Raw genomic sequence first — 23417 nt, 5'->3', positions numbered from 1 at the left:
TTTAAAGAAGAGATCACTTTATTACAATTTTGCAGCTAAGTCTGTCTCTCCCGCACAGAGGGCAGAGCTTTTGTATGCGCCTTTTTCGAGCCATCTCTTCCCCCAGGCTATGGTGAAGGATCTGGCAGTAAGCCTTCAAGAGAAAGCCACTCAAGACCTTTTGGCTCAGTCGTCGCGACGTCCTACTGGCCCTTCCACGTCTTCAGGAGCCCAATCTAGTAGAAAGCAGAAGCCCTTTCGTGGAGGAACTTCCGCTAGATCTTCACCCCGAGGAAGAAGTCTTCCTAGAGGTAGAGCCCCGGCTAAGTCTAGGGGCAAGAAGTGAGAGATCCTTCCTTCAGTCACCGGTAGGAGCCAGGCTGCAGTTGTTTGGAGAAGCCTGGAGAGAAAGAGAGGCGGACACCTGGTCTCTCAACATCATAGAGAAGGGGTACAAAATCCCTTTCGTAAAGCCGCCCCCGCTGACTTCCACTCCCAGGGACTTGTCCCCGTCGTATCCTCGAGAAAAGCGGAAGATACTTTTCGACCTGCTCGAACAGATGCTCGAGAAGCGAGCAGTGGAACAGGTCTTAGACCTGGCAACGCCAGGATTTTACAACAGATTGTTTCTAGTTCCGAAACAGTCGGGAGGGTGGCGGCCGGTCTTGGACGTAAGTCGTCTGAACCTCTTTATAGAGAAGCAGAGGTTCAAGATGGAGACACCTCAGTCAGTTCTGGGGGCTTTAAGACCTGGAGATTGGATGGTATCACTCGACCTTCAGGACGCCTACTTTCACGTCCCGATACATCCCCAATCTATGAAGTACCTTCGGTTCGTCCTGAAAGGAAAGGTCTTTCAGTTCAGGGCTCTTTGTTTCGGACTGAGTACGGCCCCATTTGTGTTCACCATCTTAATGAAGAATGTGGCGAGGTGGCTCCATCTTTCCAACATCAGGATCTCGCTCTATCTGGACAACTGGCTCATACGAGCCTCTTCGCAGACCCGGTGCCTGAAGGACCTGCAAACGACTCTGTCTTTAGCTACGTCCCTGGGACTTCTGGTGAACTTCGAAAAGTCACATCTGACCCCAACACAGTCCATCGTGTATCTGGGGATTCAGATGGATTCAGTGGCTTTTCGGGCTTTTCCGTCCCAGGAACGTCAGCAACAAGGCATAGAAAAAGTGTCAGCCTTTTTAGGGAAGGATTCATGCTCGGTGAGGGAATGGATGAGTCTGCTGGGGACCATTTCCTCGCTGGAGAAGTTTGTTTCCCTGGGGAGGCTACACCTCCGACCTCTTCAGTTCTTCCTGTCGGACAGCTGGACAGACAAGGACAACCTCGAAATGATATTAAACATCTCAGAAGAGGTAAAGAGCCATCTAAGATGGTGGCTCGATCCTTTGAAGCTGTGGGAGGGCATATCCCTCAAGCTTCGGAACCCCGACCTAGTGTTGTTCTCCGACGCGTCATCCACGGGGTGGGGAGCAACACTAGGGGGGGAGGAAGTGTCAGGCACCTGGAGAGGGGAACAGGTAGCCTGGCATATCAACTTCAAAGAGCTGGCAGCCGTTCAGTTAGCGCTCCGGTTCTTTCAAGACAAAGTCTCCCGTCGCGTAGTCCAAGTCAACTCGGACAACACCACAGCCCTGCCATACTTGAAGAAACAAGGAGGAACGCACTCTCGCTCCCTGTTCACTCTAGCGAAAGAGATTCTGCTTTGGGCGAAGGCGAGAGAAATCACGATCTTGACAAGGTTCATTGCCGGAGTCGAGAACGTTCGTGCGGATCTCCTCAGTCGACAAGGACTGTTGCTGCCGACAGAGTGGACCCTTAATCAGGACGTATGCCAGGAGCTGTGGGGTCTTTGGGGATGTCCTTTGGTGAACATTTTCGCAACTTCAAGAACGGTTCTCGATCCGAGAGCAGTAGCAGTAGACGCCCTTTTATGGGATTGGACTGGTCTAGATCTCTACGCATTTCCCCCCTTCAAGATCCTGGGGGAAGTGATGAGAAAGTTTGCAGCTTCGGAAGGGAGGAGGTTAACGTTGATCGCCCCCTTTTGGCCCGCAGCGGACTGGTTCACAGAGGTGATGTCATTCCTGGTAGATTTTCCGAGATCTCTTCCTTTAAGGAGAGATCTACTCAAACAGCCCCACTTCGAGAGGTACCACAAAAACCTCTCCGCTCTGAGTCTGACTGCGTTCAGACTATCCAGAAGCTGGCCAGAGCGAGAGGTTTTTCGAAACCTGTGGCTAAAGCTATCGCCACCGCGAGGAGACCATCATCAATCGCGGTTTACCAATCAAAGTGGGCAGCTTTTTAGGAGCTGGTGTAAGAAAAAAGGAGTTTCCTCTACCACGACCTCTGTGAGCCAGATCGCCGACTTCCTACTTTATCTCAGACGAGATTTGAAGCTTGCAGTGTCGACCATTAAGGGCTACAGAAGTGTTTTATCTGTGGTTTTTCGTCATAGAGGTCTAGACCTAGCCAATAACAAAGATCTCCATGATCTACTGAGATCTTTTGAGACCACCAAGGTGCCTCTTCCTAAGTTGCCTTCTTGGAACTTAGACGTGGTCCTAAAGTTTTTAATGTCAAGTCGCTTTGAACCTCTTCACACTGTGTCTTTGCGAGACTTGACGAAGAAGACTGTATTCCTAACTGCTCTGGCGACGGCGAAGAGAGTTAGCGAGATACAAGCTATTAGTAAGCACGTCGGCTTCAAAGGGCATAATGCGGTCTGCTCTTTGGGAATGACGTTTCTGGCTAAGAATGAGAACCCCTCCAACCCTTGGCCTAAGACGTTCGAGATCAAGGGTATGGCGGAGATTATTGGTCAAGAGCCAGAAAGAGTCCTGTGTCCTGTCAGGGCTCTAAGAGAATACCTTCGGAGAACAAGGAATTGTAGAGGTTCTGCGAAGAACTTATGGTGTTCGGTCAAGAGACCAGATATGCCCATGTCCAAGAATGCGCTGGCATTCTTTTTAAGGAACACCATAAAGGAGGCGCACTCTTCTTGCAAGGACAGTGATTTTGGACTGTTGAGAGTAAACGCTCACGAAGTGAAGGCTATTTCGACCTCGATAGCCTTACAGAAAAATATGGCCCTCAAAGACATTTTGAGTGCCACGTTTTGGAGGAGTAACTCGGTGTTCGCCTTGCACTACCTATGGGAGGTGAGAACGACGTACGAAAACTGTTACTCTCTTGGGCCATACGTCGCCGCAGACACTATTTTGGGGGCAGGAGGTAGCACTCATCCTTTCCCATAGAAAAGGGTAGGTGAGTTTTTTAATCTTTGTAATGTTTATGGTTGTAGGGTCGGCCGCCGAATGCGGACTTCCCTTCTCTTAGCCTTTTTATGTGGGAGTATTTTGGTAAGCTAACTTAGGTGGTGGTTTTGCCTCGTTGCCCTCAGAAGTATGGTCATGGTCTAGTCACATTGTGGTCACGTCCCCGTTGACAGATCATCTAGAGCGCACCAACTACACAGGTCACTACCTTGTTGGTAACTCTAGTAAAGCAGATGCAGGCTTGGGTGACAGTAATCACGAAGTCAGCTATGCTAACAGGTAAGGAACCAAGATGTCAATCATCTACATGTATATGTTTCCTAAAATCCTTTTCTGTCTCTCCCACCGCCAAAGGTGGGATTCAGCTATATATATATCTGACAGGTAAGTTTCATGAACAAAATGATATTGTTAAGATACAATAAAGTTTGTTCATACTTACCTGGCAGATATATATATTTTAAGTACCCACCCTCCTCCCCTCAGGAGACAGTGAAGATAGAAATCTGATAGAAAATGGGAATGATTCCTGATACCCGCCTCCCAGCGGCGGGAATGGGTACTAACCACCCTACTCCCACTACGTGTGTTGTAAGTTTTTAGAAATTCTGTTGGACTTCAGAGAATACAGACTTCAGAGAATACAGCTATATATATATATATCTGCCAGGTAAGTATGAACAAACTTTGTATCTTAACAATATCATGTTATGAAAGCGAATACGAAGATTTTTTTGCCTCTGCATATGAAAATAATTCAGGTTACGAAAGGGTGTTACCATAAAGTCCCAAGATTCGCCTGGACTACCAAGAACAATTTTAAAACGCAAGGCGTCAACTGAGTAGACTCGCCTCCATCCTCTTGCTCTCCCATTGGTTCCTGATGCTAGTCACTGCCATAAGATCCTGCTCTCCTATTGGTCAGCATCATGCCTCTATGTAAAGGCGTTCCTTGGGCATTTTTTGCAGCAGCGTTATTGTAAACACTGAAGTTCGTTCCTTCACATATACTTATTTCGTTTGTTAACATAAATTCGTGTTAGTGATTTCGCTTTTGTTGTACTGTAAGTTACTTTATCGTGTGGTGTGTGAACTTGATTACTTACGTTATTAGCCATTGGTCCCAAGAATGTTGCTGAAGTTCACGGAAAGAAGAGGATGCTTTATATAGAGAACGAAGATGGAGATAATCAAGAAGTGTTAATGTTCTATGCCATTTGTTAATGTGTTTTGTAAAGTTTAGTGTTAATGTTTTCTGGCATTTTTTAATGTTTCGTAAAGTTAAGTGTTCATGTTTTCTGCCATTTGTCCTCCTCCTCTGTCACCACTTTAGGAGATCGCCTCACTCGAAAGGTAAGGTTAGGTTCCACATTTTACTACATATGTACGTACATGTCCGTAAAGTATTTCTTGTGCCATGTACGCTAATACACTTTATTTACAGGTACATACAACAATAAAGGTTATGTTAGGTATTGAATGGTCCAAATTGTTGTATTTCATTGTTTGTTGGTCAATTTAGCTTTATTATAAAATTTACTGTGGTGTGTTTGTAGGGCTTGGAACGAATTAGGCAATTTACATGAAAAATGTGGTTCAAGATACGAAAAAATCAGGTTATGAAGGCTTCCTCAGGATGGATTAATTTTGTATCCTGCGGTACTACTGTAATGTTTATCATTACAACACATTACCAGGCCATAAGACTGTAAACCATGGAGCTCTGGAGTGCTGTGTAGTGTTATAGACTGTTAGGAAGCTCTTTGCACAGTTTGATGCCTGCAGTATATTTAACCCTTTAACGCCTAAGGGGTATAATAAAAATCGTCTCCCGTGTGCCGAGTGGGTCTCGGAGTGAGCGCTGAAGAAGAAAAAATATTTTTTTCAAAAAAATCACAGCGCGCTTAGTTTTCAAGATTAAGAGTTCATTTGTAGCTCCTTTTTTTGCCATTGCCTGAAGTCTAGTATGCAACCATCAGAAATTAAAAAAATATCATTATCATATATAAATAATGCGATATATGATAGCGCGAAAACAAAATTTCATATATAATTGTATTCAAATCGAGCTATGAGCAAAACGGTTAAAGCTAACGAGTTAATTTTTTTTGTTGCATTGTACACTAAATCGGATCATTTTGGTATATAACACATTGTAAAACGATCAAAGCAACACAGAGAAAATATTATCACAAAATGATGCATGAATTCATAACGCGCGGATGTAAAAAAAATGTTTTTTTCAAAAATTCGCCATAAATCTAAATGTTGTTCTAGAGACTTCCAATTTGTTTCAAAATGAAGATAAATGATTGAATATTACTAGACTGTAAGAGTTTTAGCTTAAAATTGCAGTTTTCGACCATTTCGGACGAGTTAAAGTTGACCTAATGTCTAATTTTTATTTTTATTTTTTTATATGCAAATATTCCAAAAGTGAGAAAAGCTGCAACCTTCAATTACTTTTTGTTGTATTCTACATAAAATTGCGCACATTTTCATATATAAAACTCTATGAAATGCCTAATATGAAACGGAGCAAATATTATGATAATGCGACGTACGCATTTCGGAGATTTGCGGCGGAGAATCCGCGCGCGGAGGGAAGGAAAGTTTTTTTTTAATTCACCATAAATCTAAATATTGTGCTAGAGACTTCAAATTTGTTTCAAGATGAAGATAAATGACTGAATATTACTAGACTGTAAGAGTTTTACCTTGCAATTGCGTTTTTCTACCATTTCGGTAGAGTCAAATTTGACCGAACGTGTTTTTTTTTCTATTTATCGTGATTTATATGCAAATATTTCAAAAATGAGAAAAGCTACAACCTTCAAATATTTATTGTTGTATTTTACATAAAATTGCGCACATTTTCATATATAAAACTTTATGTAACGGTTAATTTAAAATGGTGTAAACATTACGGCCAATCGCACGTATGATTTTTTTGGAAGAGTTACCGTGCGGACGTAAGGAAATTTTTTTTTCTTTTTTTCATAACATCACCATAAATCGAAATATTGTGCTAGAGACTTCCAATTTGTTGCAAAATTAAGATAAATGATTGAATATTACTAGAATATAAGAGTTTTAGCTTACAATTGCGTTTTTCAACCATTTCGGTTGAGTCTAAGTTGACCGAAGGTTGAAATTTTGGCACTTATCGTTATTTATATGAAAATATTTCAAAACTGATAAAAGCTACAACCATGGGTTGTTTTTAGTTGTATTGTGCATAAAATTGTGCACATTTCCATACATAAAACTTTATGCAACGGCTACTTTAAAATGGTGCAGACATTACAACAATCACATGTGAGAATTTTTCGGAAGATTTACCACGCGGATGTAAGGAAAAAGTTTTTTTCATAAATTCACCGTAAATCGAAATATTGTGCTAGAGACTTCCAATATGTTGCAAAATTAAGGTAAATGATTGAATATTACTAGAATATAAGAGTTTTAGCTTGCAATTGCGTTTTTCGACCATTTCGGTAGAGTCAAAGTTGACCGAAGGTTGAAAATTTGGCACTTATTGTTATGTATATGAAAATATCTCAAAACTGATAAAAGCTTCAATCATGAGTATTTTTTTTTTTTGTATTCTACATAACATTACACACATTTTCATATATAATACTTCATGTAACAGCTAATTAAAAATGGTGTAAAAATTATGTCAAAGTGACGAAATAATTTCCAAGATGTGTCACTGATACTGTTTAGTGCGATAAGAAAGAAATTTGCGCTTGCGCCCCTGCGTGACGATTGTAAACAAAACAACACCTTGATCCGTGAGCTCCCAGCATCCCCCAAGGCGCCTGATTCATAAGATTTTGGCTGGTAGGCCTATAAGTATTTTTCTGCGAATTTTTTAAAAAACTCTTGTATGTCAACGTAAATTACGTCCGGTCGGAACCCAAGAGACAAAAAATGTTGATGTAAAATACATCCATTAGGCGTTTAAGGGTTAATCTAGTTTAACTTGAATAGTAGACTGGGCTTCAAGGAAGTGGAAAGTGTATATTGACACTGATTTATCCTTGTATAGAATTGATAACTACCATGAAAAAGCATATATCAACAGCTGCAAATCACTGACTAAAATGCTCTGGATAACTAAACCAGAAGCAGATTGGTGTGTATATATACGGTACAAAGGATATGAGTAAATGAATGCTGCTACTGTTATTAGGATTAATTGGAAATAGTGATTGTTATTGTATGTATGATGATTATCTTAAATTAATGATAGGGAAGTGATTAATTGAATTCTTAAGGTGGGATAGCTACTGGTTAGGATGGTTTTGGAAAGTATTGTGTATAGGAGTTATGGAAGTAAACAGTATGTATGTAGTGTAGATTTTGTTAATAAAACTAGCATCAAATAAATCTTTAGATTAAGCTGTTCTTGTTTAATTTATTCCTGAAGATAGTTGAAATGACCCACTGCTCTTGCTCCACACATCTCATATAACTTAACACTGTTCCTAAAATAAAATACACACACACACACACGCAACAAGAAAGACACACAACTTCCCCAGGGTCATAGGGAGTGGGTATTATTTGCTAGCAGGAGGGGTAACCCAAGTGAGGTACAGGGCATACACCTGAATGGGGAGTTCGCCTCAAGGAAAAGAGATAAAAGAGCTGAAATAGTCACACAAAATGTGTTGGAAATGAAAGTAGTGCAGTTGGTCCCCAGAGGTCCCAGCACAGACTGAGGGAGTACAGGTTGGTTACAATGAGAGGCAATACCACTCTAGTGGCTCACATCAACAAGTGAGGCACAAACTTCCTCACATCAGGAAGTGACAAAAAGAAAACTACAGAGTGGGAATGTCTAATGCTATACCTGTCTACTGCAAGAATGAACAGAAAACTACCCAGATTCTGTTCCCCAACCCAGGGCCCAAAAGTAGCATTGCAGGATGTATACCAGCACCACAGAATTATAGGATATCTAGACAGCCCCTCCATGCAGTCTGCTACATTGAGTGATAGAGTTCTCATGACATCAGTTCTTAGAGTGCCACTAGTAGACCCTGGAGGACACACTAAGCTACTGCCATTGCTAGGTAACTCCTCTGAGGTCAGTCTTTGTGGTAAAATCACATGTCCAATAGTAGAATGAGGGGGTTGTGTTCTCTCAACCTACACAGGAAGAAGATATCCAGTAACTAGATACTACAGTAGCAAAACAGCAAAGGCTGATGGTAGGTGTCCTCTGCTCATCCTCCTGAAGCATATACAGTAGAGAGACCCAGTCCTCGATCATACTAGAACTTGAAATAATTGGATTTTAATGCAAAGTTTTGAGTAAATTTTGCATCTGAGCTCAAACAAAAATCCAGAAACCGACCCAATGAATCATATAGTTTTTGTAAACAAAAGTGATTTGGTCAGTCAGTTGGCGTTGTTCCATTGCCCATTTGATGAGGAAAACAGAACCACAGTTGAACCTAAGATTATTGAAAATTATTGTGAAAGAGGCATTTGTGTGACAACTTTAAAATCGTGCCGAGATTTTTAATGATAGGTTAACCCTTGAAGTGTCGATAATTGTGTCAATAATTAACTGCAGTCACTACTATGAACAAACTATCAACACTATAAACAAAACATCTGTAATAATGGTAAAATCCATAGGTTATTCAAGTGAATCACTGGCTATACAACATTTGATACTGTAAACAAAACAACTGCAATTACCTTGGATAATTACCATAATTAGATGTTAAGATTAGTGAGCTCTCACTTCGTTACAGGTTTACGATCTCTATCCATAATTCTAAAAATCAAAAAGCTCTATAAACCTAAATATTTTCTGGAGAAAATTATGGGAAAGTTAACATAAATTACAGATTATAAATATTGTCATTGTATGCCATTTGCATTTGATATTGTATACATTCTCAAATTCTGTTAATTGAGTTCTATTGATATCTTCATTGCCATTACTTGGCTGGTAGAAGAGGTGTAATTTAGGCATTCTTTTTTTGTTAATTAACAAGTTGGGTTTAAATAGTGCACAATACTTGATTGTATAAGTGTTAATTCAGTGCCATTTCATCGGTTCCAAACATCAATCTTGCCTGCTCCGTTATTTTTTTGTTTTTGTTTATAGTGATGCCAAGTAACATCGGCAATCAGCTGTTTCTCGATTTAGTTATTTATGTTGATAGGGGTTTACAATTGCTTCGATAAGAAATAAAAAGAGAGAGAGAGAGAGAGAGAGAGAGAGAGAGAGAGAGAGAGAGAGAGAGAGAGAGAGAGAGAGAGAGAGAGAATTACGGCTACTTTATTTATAAATGTAGTAAATTCAATGAAGTACTACATGTGTGTTGTCAGTTTCAGACAGTGCTTTTGCCTGCCAAAACATTTTGCAGTCTGCTCACTGTTCATAATTCCCAGTAGTTCCCCAGTTATTCTTCATTTTAAAGGAATACATTTATGAGGATCTACTTCCAAGGGGTATTACTCCGCCGATAATGGTGTCACATTCATAAAGCATAAAGAGGCTATGAAAAGTGCCTGTGTTTTACATGGATATTTTATGGAAAAAAAAAAAAATTTTAGTATCATAACATGTATTGAAAGATATTTTAAATTGATTTTGTATGTGGTATTCCAGTAGACACTGTATGATGATTTATTTATGCCTGCTCACGCCACTAGCTGGCGACGTGACAGGGAATTTTTTGGCGTATTTTTAATATTTTATTAATTTGCTGTAATAATTAGGCTTGATTTTCAATGTTTTATTATTAGCAACAGTAATTGCGCTGACCCCTTACAGTACAAGCTACAGGCAGTCCCTGGTTATCAGCAGGGGTTCCGTCTTCGGGGGAGTGCCGATAAGCGAAGACTGCCATTAACCGAAACTCGGCGATTTATGATGCCATAATGGCGCTTATGGCATTGATAACCTGTCGTCATAAGCACCCTCAAGGCACCTCTGTTAGTATGTTATGGTGCCTTATGGTGTCATAAGACACTGATAACAGGAACTCGGACCGTTATTTGACCATAAATTGCTGATTTTATGGCACTAGACAAGTGCCATATAACCAGATCACCGATAACCGAGTCTGCCAATAACCGGGGACTGCCTGTGTACATACCTAGTCTAGCCTATGGCACTCGGTGAACCATCGGTAATATGGCAGCATTGGGCATGCATAAGGCATTTATTAATGTACAGTATATATTTAAAAATGAAAAAAGTGTGTCTAATACGGTATATTGTTTAACACTGAACTTATTTAATTGTAATTTATGTGTAATGTTTTGTATAAAAAGGCAAGGTTAGGGTAATAACTGGTGATCAAGAATGGATTAACCCTTAAATGCCGACTGGACGTATTTTACGTCGACATGTCTCTCGGGTTGCCGACTGGACGTATTTTACGTACGTCGACATACAAAAGTTTTTTTAAAAATTCGCGGAAAAATACTTTTAGGTCTACCAGCCAAAAACTCTTGAATCACGCGCCTTGGGGGATGCTGGGAGTTCACGGATCAAGGTGTTGTTTTGTTTACAATCGTTACGCAGGCGCGCAAGCGCGAATTTCTTTCTTGCCGCACTAAAAAGTATCTGTGACACATCTCGGAAATTATTTCGTCACTGACATAATTTTTGTACCATTTTAAATTAGCCGTTACATGGAGTATTATATATGAAAATGTGTGCATTTTTATGTAGAATACAACTAAAAAATACTCATGATTGTAGCTTTTATCAGTTTTGAGATATTTTCATATAAATAACGATGTGCCAAAATTTCAACCTTTGGCCAACTTTGACTCTACCAAAATAGTCGAAAAATGCAATTGTAAGCTAAAAATCTTATATATTAGTAATATCCAATCATTTACCTTAATTTTTCAACTAATTGGAAGTCTCTAGCACAATATTTCGATTTATAGTAAATTTATGAAAAAACTTTTTCCTTACGTCCGCGCGGTAACTCTTCCGAAAAAAATCATACATGCGATTGTGGTAATGTTTGCACCATTTTAAAATTAGCCGTTACATTAAGTTTTATATATGGAAATGTGCGCAATTTCATGCACAATACAACTAAAAACAACCCATGGTTGTAGCTTTTATCAATTTTGAAATATTTTCATATAAAAAATGATAAGTGACAAATTTTCAACCTTCGGTCAACTTTGACTCTACCGAAATGGTCGAAAAACGCAATTGTAAGCTAAAATGTTTATATTCTAGTAATATTCAATCATTTACCTTCATTTTGCAACAAATTGGAAGTCTCCAGCACAATATTTTGATTTATGGTGAATTTATGAAAAAAATAACATTTTCTTTACGCCCGTCGCGGCGGTAAACTCTTCCGAAAAAAAATCATAACGTGTGATTGTGGTAATGTTTGCACCGTTTTAAATTAGCCGTTACATAAAGTTTTATGTATGAAAATGTGCGCAATTTCATGTAGAATACAACAAAAAATAATTGAAGGTTGTAGCTTTTCTCATTTTTGAAATATTTGCATATAAATCACGATAAATAGAAAAAAAAACACGTTCGGTCAACTTTGACTCTACCGAAATGGTCGAAAAATGCAATTGTAAGCTAAAACTCTTACAGTCTAGTAATATTCAGTCATTTATCTTCATTTTGAAACAAATTTGAAGTCTCTAGCACACTATTTAAATTTATGGTGAATTTAAAAAAAAAAAGTTTCCTTCCCTCCGCGCGCGGATTCTCCGCCACAAATCTCCGAAATGCGTACGTCCCATTCTCGAAATATTTGCTCCGTTTCATATTAGGCATTTCATAGAGTTTTATATATGAAAATGTGCGCAATTTCATGTAGAATAAAACAAAAAATATTTGAAGGTTGTAGCTTTTCTTATTTCCGAAATATTTGCATATAAAAAAATATATACAAAAATTCAACATTCGGTCAACTTTAACTCGTCAGATATGGTTGAAAACTGCAATTGTAAGCTAATACTCTTACAGTATAGTAATATTCGATCATTTGTCTTCATTTTGAAAGAAATTGGAAGTCTTGGACAATATTTAGATTTATGGTGAAATTTTGCAAAAAATATTTGTTTATGTCGCGCGTTACAAATTCATGCATTATTTTGTGAAAATATTTTCTCTGTGTTGCTTTTATCGTTTTACAATGTGTTATATACCAAAATGATCACAATTTAGTGTAAATTACAACGAAAAAAAAAAGTAACTTGTTACCTTTAACCGTTTTGCGCACAGCGCGATTTGAATACAATTATATATGAAATTTCGTTTTTACGTTATCATATATCGCATTATTTATATATGATAATTATAATTTTTTTCATTTCTGATGGTTGCAAACTAAACTTCAGCCAATGACAAAAAAGGAGCCAAAAATGAACTCTTAATCTTGAAAACTAAGCGCGCTGTGATTTTTTGAAAAAAATATTTTTTCCGCTTCCGCGCTCACTCCGAAACACCTCCGGCACACGGGAGACAATTTTTTTTTTACCGCTTCGGCGTTTAAGGGCTAACCCATTTTCAATTATTTCTTATGGGAAAAATTCATTCAGATCTTGAAAAAATCGCATCTCCTCTCTTCTTTTGGAATGGATTAGCATCGAGGTCCGGGGCTCTACTGTTCCAAGGAAAGTAGGACTTTTTTATATTTTTGTAAAGATGATGTCATCAAAGGGGCCATTCTCCAATCAAGACCTTGCTATAGCAAATAAAAGCTGTTTTTCTGTACCAGAGGTGGAACAAGGGCCTGTTAGTCTTAGTGGTTAAAAGTGGTAGGTTAGCCCTCTTGTAAGTCCTTAATTCAAAGGGTATTGCTCTATAATGCCACATCCAACTAGGGGAAGTGGGATATGGCATTATAGAGTAGACCAAGGACCTAATGATTGAAAAAGTAGAGGGCACTAGTTTTTTTCAGGCTAGAATCAGTGGCCAAAACGTAGATCCAGTCAGTCTAGTGGAGGGAATTCCCGTAGTGTGGTAGTGCTGTCAGTGCACCTCATGTGGTGCACTGTAGGCATTAGTTGAGGGCCTTTGCAGCATCTCTTCGGCCCCTACCTGCAACCCCTTTCATTCCTTGTATACTGTACCTCCGTGCATATTTTCTTTCTTCCTTTTGACTTTCTGCTCTTTTAAACAGTTGTTTTATAGTGCAACTGTGAGGTTTTCCTCCTGTTACACCTTTCCAACTTTCTCACTGTCAATTTTCCCTTTCAATGCCGAATGACCTCATATGTCCCAGTGTTTGGCCTCTGGCCTAAATTCCATATTCTGTTATTTGTGGAGGGAAAGTAGGAAAAGATGGAGTCATGCTTTGTTTAGTCTGTGGTGTCAAACACCACCTGGAGTGGATGAAATCCCAGTGACCAGAATGAAGATTTTGTGAATACCAGTAAGGAAAGGAAGTAGGGCTCTAAAACACCATCTCCTCTTGGATAAGGGAGGCATAAGGCAGGGCCAAAGTATCCAACCCAAGGGTTGGAAGCTCCCAAGTAAGATCAAAGTTCACAGTATCAGAAGCATACATGTCAGTTGTTCCATAGAAACCATTCACCCTTGCAAGGCAACAGTTGGAAGGAGGTAAACATCCTTCACCATATTCTACCTTTGGGATGATGTTGCAGACATCCTTCATTGTGTTCTACCTTTGGGATGTTGCTCACAGGTCCCTGGACAGGTTTATGCTGAGATGAGTGGTGGATGTTCAGCAAGTAGGGTGATGGAAGGTTATACCCAGGATTTCACAATCCCCAATTATAGGCTAAGTGACAATTTACAGCAGACCTGCATTGCAGATTACAGGACATCCGAGCATGGAGTAAGGGAAGCGACACAGTAAGGCACTGTGCTACTAACTGTAGAAGCAATATTAAGACTCCCCGCTCAGTTTAAGGTGAGAGAGAAATTAAAAGGTAACAGCAAACCTGTTAGTTGCACAACCTTCAGAGGAGAACACCTATATGACAGTTGCTCAAGACTACCAGACAGTCAGATAGAAGGGATTGGGTATTCACACTAGAGGCTTTGCTTGGGCCCTCTGATCCATTGGAGGAGAATGAAATAGGGTTGGAGATGGATGATTGGAAGAAAAATGGTCATTTGTGTCCAAAATCCATACCCATTAGATTTCATTAAGGACTTTGCCTGCAATAGAGGTACTGGAGGGGTTACTACCTTCCACATAAGGACTAAGTCCACAAATGAAAGAGTTTGTATCCCCATAGAAGTAAATGACAAATTTTATAAGTAATTTACATTTTCCCTAGGTATACAAACTATAGCCTTTCATATGGGAGGAAACTCACGTCCTCCAGCCTCCTTCCTACTGCTTTCCAGAGAAGTAATATACACTCAGATGGGCTTGAGGCAACAATGGCAATCAGAGGTTGATAGGAGGGCATCATGCCCAAGGCCTACCTGTACCTACCTACATGTTTCTTGTTTTTCTGTCAGTACATATGGTCCCCCAGCACATGTTCAGCAGGAGGATGCCACCTATGAAAGGCTATAGTTTTTTACCTAGGAGAAATACAAGTTCTTTTTAATTTTTTTTTAAATATGTATGTCATAATATTTCAATGCTAATCAGATAACTTTGATTATTAAAACTGATGTAGAATATTACAACTTTAATATTTTTTTGCAGTTGGAGGTAATGAGTGCAGTAAGAGAAGTTCAGTCCACAATACAAGTCATGTTAGCAAGGCAAGAATTTACAGCAGCCCTAGACCTCATTTCCACAACGCAGGATCTTCTTCATACAGAGCTCAGTACAATTAGAAGTTTAAAGTAAGTTCTTACTAGCAGGATAACATACCTTATAATGAATATCATAGATGTCAAGAAATGGGAGTTTAGGTAAAAAGAAAACATGACGAGAAAGTAGAAAGAAGTAATTGTGTGTCTAACCTCATAAAGAGAAAAGGTAACATAAAATAGGTGGTAATGATGGTGAAAGTTGTTCAGTGTGTAGTAACCTTATCCACAAAAGCTTTTTACAATTTTAGTTACATGCCATTTGGGGATATTAGATAAACAGAAAATTAGACATTGTTAAATTTAATTTAAAAATTTGCTCATGCCTATCTGTCTAGGCAACATCTTGACTCATCCCTTTATCTTCTATGTTGAGGAAAATTTATTTGATTTTGCAATCACCTGACCCTGTTATAAATGTACATACTAAGAGAGAACAAACAAACAAGAAAAAATTTTGTGGAAATTATTTTTATCTCTGGTACAGTGAACCCCCTGTATTCACAGACGACTCCAGATTCGCAGATTTCTCTCTGGAACATATAGTACACTAATTATTCATGGAAAATTCACCTACTTGTGGTATTTTTTTATGAGAAATATCCACAAATTCCTGTTTTTTTTTTTTTTTTTTCAATTTCATCATAACATGCTTTTTTTTGTGATAAAAATATTAAAGAAACCAGGTATAAACATTTTTAGTTGGGTTTTCTTGAGTTTTAACTAACAAAATAGGTAGTTTTAAGCATTTTTATAGGGGTTTCAACTATTCGTGGCTTCTAGCTATTCGGGGGGGGGGGGGGGGTCTGGTACCCATCCCCTGTGAATATGGGGGAACACTATACAGTGGGCCCCCTCCGTATTCGCATTCTCTGGATTTGCAGACTCACTGATTCATGCATTTCTTTCTGGACCATATCTACCCATTACTATTTGCGGGAAATTCGCCCAATCACAGGTTTTCCAACGAAAATAATCACTAATTAGTGTATTTTGTGTTATTTTCATGACTAAATACATTTTTCTGATACAGAAATGATTTACTAATTTTTAAATATTAATACTGATTAATACTGTATTAGCAAGTTTAATAAATAATATAAAAATAATAATTCTCTCTCTCTCTCTCTCTCTCTCTCTCTCTCTCTCTCTCTCTCTCTCTCTCTTACAGAGATGTATGGTTTTTTTTTTGTATGGTAGGTGAATGATTTACTATTTCAAATATTAACAATAATATAAACAGCAATGATATTAATTCGTTAAAGAAAATACCATAGTGAATTAGTAAGATTTTAGTTTATAAATTTAAAAAATTATGCAAGAAAGAAGGAAATCCCAGTCTTCTCTCTCTAACTCCAGGTACTAAAGCTGTCACTTATATCAAGAAATGTGACATGAGGGAGAGGAGCTGTTGTGTTGTTGCCACTGAGTCTTCATGTAACTTTCTCTCTCTCTCTCTCTCTCTCTCTCTCTCTCTCTCTCTCTCTCTCTCTCTCTCTCTCTCTCTCTCCACACAAGATGGGTGTCTGTCATAGTGGTGTGGTAACCTTTTCCCTCTGTTTCGCTGGAAGCATCAGAAGTGTTTTCTGAGAGAACATAGATAAATACACACTCTCTCTCTCTCTCTCTCTCTCTCTCTCTCTCTCTCTCTCTCTCTCTCTCTCTCTCTCTCTCTCTCTCTCTCTCTCTCTTACTGAGATGAAAGAATTTTTATGGTAGTAGTATTTAATATGTTAATTGATATTTTCAGTTAATAATAATAATAATAATATTTTATTAAAAATAATGGCAGAATTCACAGAATTGATTTTATATAAAATTCTTTCAATTCTCCTTACGATTTGTCTTTCTGACATGCTGATATTATAAAGCAGCTGTCCAATGTGCATCGTGCTGTAGGTTGTCAACGGAATTTTGGGCTGGTGTTATCAAAGGCAACGGGTTATCAGGGACAGGCTGGGGTTGTCAACAGGTATACAGGTGTGTCTCGTAGGTCGGGAACAGGCGCCGTAGTCATCAGGGGTCTACCCGGTATTCCTTATGTTTTTCTTCTTTTCTGGTTTTTCCTATAGGCGTCTACATGTTTCGGCCACCTCGTTTGGCCATCTTCGGGATGGGATTGCTGAGTGCAATGGTCTGTGTTGGATAGATTCATGCTATTTATTGCATTTGGGTGGTTTGAGGAGATGGGTATTAAGTATAAATTTTACTTTATCATCAGCTGTGCTAACACAACATATTTCTCTTTCTTTTGTCTGAAAAATAGCAAAGTTCTGTATCTCCAGTAGTTTCTTCTGTTACTTCTATTATATTATTTATATCTGATTTATGTATTTTAAGAGCAATACTTCATTTAATACTTTCCCTCACTTTCACAACTTATTATTACAATACTATTGGTTACTACATTACTAAAGTTATAGGCGCCTTGATATCTTCAGATTCAGTGTTTTGGTCATCACATTTATTTATATCTGAGTATATATCATCTGCATGTGCACATCTCAACAATTCTGTATTCTTTAATCGTGGGAATTCCCCTTTTTTGTCTGTTTCCACCATATCTTGCTTTTTATTATTACTTCTCTGCTCTTCCCGTATGCCTGTCTCGCTTGTCAAAACTGATTATCCTGTTTCAAGCTAATCTTTCCTTCACTACTATCTAATATTACACATATTACATGAGAACAATACTTGTGGGGGGGGGGGGGGAAATTTCTCTTCTAAAAACAGAAAATTTTCAATAAATTTGTGAAAAATATCTATTTCTAGTTTCAAATTCCCCAGACCTTTAGTCTGTTTCCCCGCTATCCCTTTTATTACTCTACTTTGACCCTGAATATGAGTTTCTGCAATTCCTAATATCTGGTTAAAGTTTTTTATCAATTATATTTACAGCACTACCTGAATTAATGAATACAGTGCATGTCTTTCCATTTATTGGAACTTTCCTAGAGGCAGATCCTTTCTGCTTATTTCTTCTTCTTTCATGGAAAATACTACTTCTTTGCTATATAAATAAGAAAATGCGGATGAACCTTCATTTCCTATTGTGATTTTCTCCTTTTTCTCTCTCATCACCCTGAAGGTATTTACTTTCCTTTCTCTGTAAAGGGGTTAATTGTCACTGACTTCATGACCTATTTGTATTTGGGTGACTGTGTTACTATTATCGTCAATCTCCGTATTGGCTTTCTTAATTGAAGCAACAGCTTTTAGTTAAATGCCTGACATTTTTGCAAACTGCACAGATTCTAGGCTTTCTGCATTCATTAATGGAATTATTTGTATACCCGCAGTTTCACATGTTGTTTTTGGTCTAGCTCCTCGAGCTTGATTATTCACTGTCTTTGAATTATTTGTGTTTGCATATTGACCATTATTATATCTAATGGGTGAACCATTCCTTGATTGATTCTGTCTTCCCTTCTGAGTTGGATTGCATTTTTCCCATTATTTTGTGCATGTTTCCCTTGAAGAAGTTTGTCTATTCCCTAATTGTCTGGAATTATTGTTATACTTGTTACTTCTTTTATATGAATCGCTTATATTTTTGCCTTTCCTTTCATTTTGAGCTTCTGTTATCCCTACAAATTTCTCAGAAAAGTGTATCTCTTTCTTTTGGATTTCTTATCTCATTGATATTAATGCTGTAAGGCTATCGATCATTGGATCAGTTTTAACCTTCTTGAAAGCTTTCTTTTACTTTTCTCCAAGGGCATTATACATGGTTCCAAATGACAAATAATTCAAGACATGCATTAAGTTTAACTAAATCATCTTTGTCATTACTAAAATCATCCTTCTTTCCTATTGTGATGGTAGTTTTCTTTAAATCTTCCACTACTTTGTGTATCGATTCTTTGACATCTGTATGAAGATTTGCAATTGACTCTCCATCATAATGTGTGGCTCTGTTATCATCTGCTTGAGGCGAAGTGTTGTAATATGACGAAGTATCGATGTTTGAAGTCTTTCTTCCCCACGGCTGGTAAGGCACACAACCGCGCCCTCTGTATGGTGTTTTGCTTCTCTCTCCTGCTTCTGTCAACATTTCCTCAGAAAAATGTCTCCTCCTTCAGTAGGCGGTCTTTTCTCTTGCCAACTTCTGGTATTCCTCATTGGGTGGTGATTAATGACAATGTTCAAGGTACCACCCCCTTTTGGGGGGCAATAAATTTCAGCGCCTCCGTGCTGGGCTTGATTAATGACGTCGCTGGAAGTGTCCGGCTTCTGCCTGCAGATCAAAGGTTATTCTAACACCTCCACTTGATTGGGTTACTGTCATCACTGGAAGTGTCCGGCTTCCACTGAAAGGTTAAGGGTTATTTCGGAGTTTTATTGCAAAGCAGGTAAATGCATTTTTTTAATTGTCACAAAGCCACTAAATACCTCTGTTTCTTTGGGTTATAGTACAATAAACACATCCGTTGCTTCACGGAACTCACTCTCTCTCTCTCTCTCTCTCTCTCTCTCTCTCTCTCTCTCTCTCTCTCTCTCTCTCTCTCTCTCTCTCTCTCTCTCTGTTTGTCTATCCATCTGTCTATCAGTGGATCTCTTTATTCTATTCTTTTCTCTTTTTATATCTACTCTATTTTTTTAACTAATATTACAACATCATAGTTGATCCCAGCACACTGTCCCAGACTCTTGAGCTGACGCGAGTGGTTAAGACTTCATCTCTTGCGCTCCTATTCATTCATGTGATTTTATCAAGATTTATTTAGTGCATCCATTATCGTGGCTAATGCCAAGCGTAAAGCAAGTGAAGATAGTGGTAGTAGTAAAAAGTGGCAATAATAAATAAATTAGAAAGTAGGGAAAAAAATGGTTGAGGCAGCACACCAATATAATATGAATCGCTCAACTATCGGCCAATTTCTGAGAACAAGGATAGAATTATGGAACATGTTAAAATTGTTGTGCCAGTGTAGTCAACAATTCTAAGTAAGAGAAGGTGAAGGGTGGTAGAAGAAATGGAAAAACTTTTGTGTATCTGGATGGAACAAATAGCCTCATGTTGATTCAGCAAATGACTAAAAGCTTGTCTGATGACTTGAAGGCTAAGGCTGGCCAAAGCACTGAAGATGAAACATCTGGTACAAGTCATGGATGATTTCATTGGTTAAAAAAAACATGCTAATTACAGCATGTATCCATTAGTGGTGAGTCAGTGAACACCGACAAATAAGCAGCCAAAAAATTTTCCTCTGCTCTAGGAAATAATAGATAAAGAAGGTTTTACCCCTCACCTGTAAAGAGAAGAAAATGCCAGGATTTAAGGTGGCAAAGGATGTGCTAACTTTACTGCTGGGTGGCAACACTTCGGTAGACTTGAAGGTAAAACCCCCTCCTGCTATATCTTGCAGCAAATCCAAGGGCCCTGAAAAAAAAATCACAAAAAGTTCTCTACCCATAATCTGGATGCCCAGTAGCAAAGCCTGGATTACTCTTGCTGTATTTGAAGACTGGTTTTTCCATCACTTTTTTCCTGAAGTCAAACTCTACTGCCGAAAGAGTGTGATTCCTTTTATGATTCTCTTAATTTTGGATAATGCCCCTGGTCACCCATTGTACTTAGATGATTTTCATCCGGGTGTTAACATTTTTTATGTACCCCTCAACACACCTTTACTCATTCAGCCAAGGGTTTATTGTGTCATAGCAAATTTCAAGAAATACAGGCGGTCCCCGGGTTACGACGGTTCCGGCTTACGACGTTCCGAGGTTACGACGCTTTTTCTTAAATATTCAATGGAAAAATCCGTCCTGGGTTACAATGCTTGTTCCGAGGTTACGACGCTGACGCTTCCGACGCTCCGAGTTAACGACGCTTTTAAAAAACGCATACTATGATAAAAATCCTTTATAGTTTAGCACAGTATATTAATAAAAATAAGTTTCTGGTTAGATTACAACAAAAATTTTGAGGTTATGATGATTTTCGACACTTTTTATGTCGTATTTTTCGATGTTTTTTAGTGACGCCTCATATGCGGAACTAGTTTCCGAGCGAATGAATACATACTAGCTTGCGGTGCGCAAAGTTTACATATAACAGTCCAAAAGCGCAAATAATGAAAAAATCATTGCTTGTTTCCAGTAATAATAAAACTAAGTTTCTGGTTAGATTGCAACGCAAATTCCAAGTATCCAAAGAGAGACATTATCCAGTAATTTGATCAGAGAGAGAGAGAGAGAGAGAGAGAGAGAGAGAGAGAGAGAGAGAGGCGTCTTCCGACGCTCCGAGTTAAGGACAGAGAAGTGTTCGTTTCATTAAACGGCCTCTGACTCATGCCAGTAAATGTTTTGTTGATACTAATAATATAAGCCTATTTAAAGATACGTTTACTTTAATTAGTCTATATGATCCGTAAATAGTAATCAACTGTTCTTGTAGCCCTCAAGATTTGGCAAAATCGAAGTATCCAAAGAGAGACATTATCCAGTAACTGGAACCTTGACATACGAATTTAATTTGTTCCGTTACCATCGTCGTATATCAAAACAGTTGATCTCAATGCATTTTTTCCCTTTTCCCATTAAAAATAATGTAATATGTATTAATCCGTTCTAGCGCTATGAAACCACACCTAAACACAGCTAAATTACATATAATATACACAATTTATACACAAATAAACGAGTAATAACACACACAATGATAAAATAACATAGCAATGTGATAAATGATAATAAATGTTAATAAAATCAATTAAAAAAAAAAGAAAGGAATTTTACTTACCACAACGAAATATGACGTGAGGCTAGCAGGGGGAGGAGGTAGGAAAGGGTGGCAGGAACGATTTATTCTTTTTTTATTTACGTATGTACACTAATAACTACGTAATAAACACAAATGAAATAACATTGCTAAACTAATTTTTATTTATTTTTTTTAATCAGTTCGTAGTTTAGAAATAAGGTGGATGCCTGTTTAGAAGGTTTTTATAGCTTCCTTCTGCTTGATGATCATGGATATTGTAGAAGGATTTCGACCATACTCGTTTGCCAAATCGACGATACGAACGCCACGTTCATGCTTTGCTATAATTTCATGTTTTGCTTCCATCGAAATCATTTTCTAGGGTTTTTTCTTATCACCTGCTTTGTCTTTAGCTTTGAGACCCATGGTTAATAATAAAATAGACAAAATAACATGAAAAATAGGCGCAAATACAACGAACTAAACAACGACGTGTTAACATGCAGCACCAACAAACAAACAGACTGAACGCCATTTATCGGTCGCCTCCTACAACCCTAACTAAACTCATCGCAAAAATCGTATCTCAAATATTTCGTTGTATATCAAAGCTTATATTTTCTCAAATTTTCTGTTGTATCTCAAAACATTCGTATATTAGGGCAATCGTATGTCAAGGTTCCAGTGTAATTTGATCAGAGAGAGAGAGAGAGAGACGCCTTGGCAATAATGGTCTCGGAGATTGACGTAACGTTTATTTTCTGAACAGATAGGACAAAGAAGTTTTCGTTTTATTAAACGGCCTCTGACTCATGGCAGGAAATGTTTTGTTGATACTAATATATAAGCCTATTTAAAGATACGTTTACTTTAATTAGTCTATATGATATGTAAATAGTAATCAGCTGTTCTTGTAGCCCTCAAGATTTGGCAAAATCACTCCAGGTTGTACATAAAACTTCAAGAATGTAGTGTCACCAGAGGATTACAATAGTTTTTACCTTCAAGAACCAGCATTCTTTTATGAAAATGACTCCAGGTTGTACATAAAACTACAGGAAACAACATGTAGTGTAACCAAAGGATTACAAGTAAGGTTTTTATAACTTTTTATTAGTTTAAGACATATTTCCAAGCGTCGTTCCGGCTTACGACGCGTCTCAAGAACGGAACCCCCGTCGTAACCCGGGGACTGCCTGTATTATACTCTGCATACATTAAAGGAGGTAAATGACCCAGTTATAACCTTACATGATTTCTGGAAGGGTTACAGTGTTTACAATTGTATAAAGAATGTTAATGATGCAAGGCGTGAGGTGAGTAATATAAACATGAATGAAGTGTGGAAGGCCTTATACCCCAAGGGGAATCCAGGGCAGTCTCATTGACATAAATGAAAAGTTACAGCTTGACTTAGGGGAAGAGGAGTTTGAAGAGCTGTTTGTATACTGCTTGTATCGTGGAACCAGAAGAATAGGAGCCTCTCCATCTCCAATACTATTAGGTTGAGCGTTTTGGTATGTAGGCATCCTCAGCACAGCTGCTCAACTCTATTAGTACCATTCAAAGCACTGTGCAGTTAATACATATACACAGGTTCTGTAAATGATCCAGTGTCACCCCTAGAAAGGAAATGCAATAAAAGAGAAGAGATAAGGTAGATTCC

The 23417-nt window shown here is 38.3% G+C and overlaps 1 protein-coding gene across 2 annotated transcripts in view; it reads left to right on the top strand.

The window, feature by feature from the left end:
* Positions 1-23417, top strand: part of LOC135198635 (vacuolar protein sorting-associated protein 54-like) — a 321344-nt gene that overhangs the window by 147108 nt on the left and 150819 nt on the right. For both annotated transcript variants that reach the window (XM_064226408.1, XM_064226409.1), the window contains exon 8: positions 14936-15078. In XM_064226408.1, the coding sequence (XP_064082478.1) occupies positions 14936-15078 (143 nt within the window). The remainder of the gene's footprint in view (positions 1-14935; positions 15079-23417) is intronic.

Source organism: Macrobrachium nipponense, chromosome 22 (genome assembly GCF_015104395.2).
Source record: "Macrobrachium nipponense isolate FS-2020 chromosome 22, ASM1510439v2, whole genome shotgun sequence".
NCBI lineage: Eukaryota > Metazoa > Arthropoda > Malacostraca > Decapoda > Palaemonidae > Macrobrachium > Macrobrachium nipponense.
Note: the sequence above shows the minus strand (reverse complement) of the source record. Positions and strands in the feature narration are given on the sequence as shown.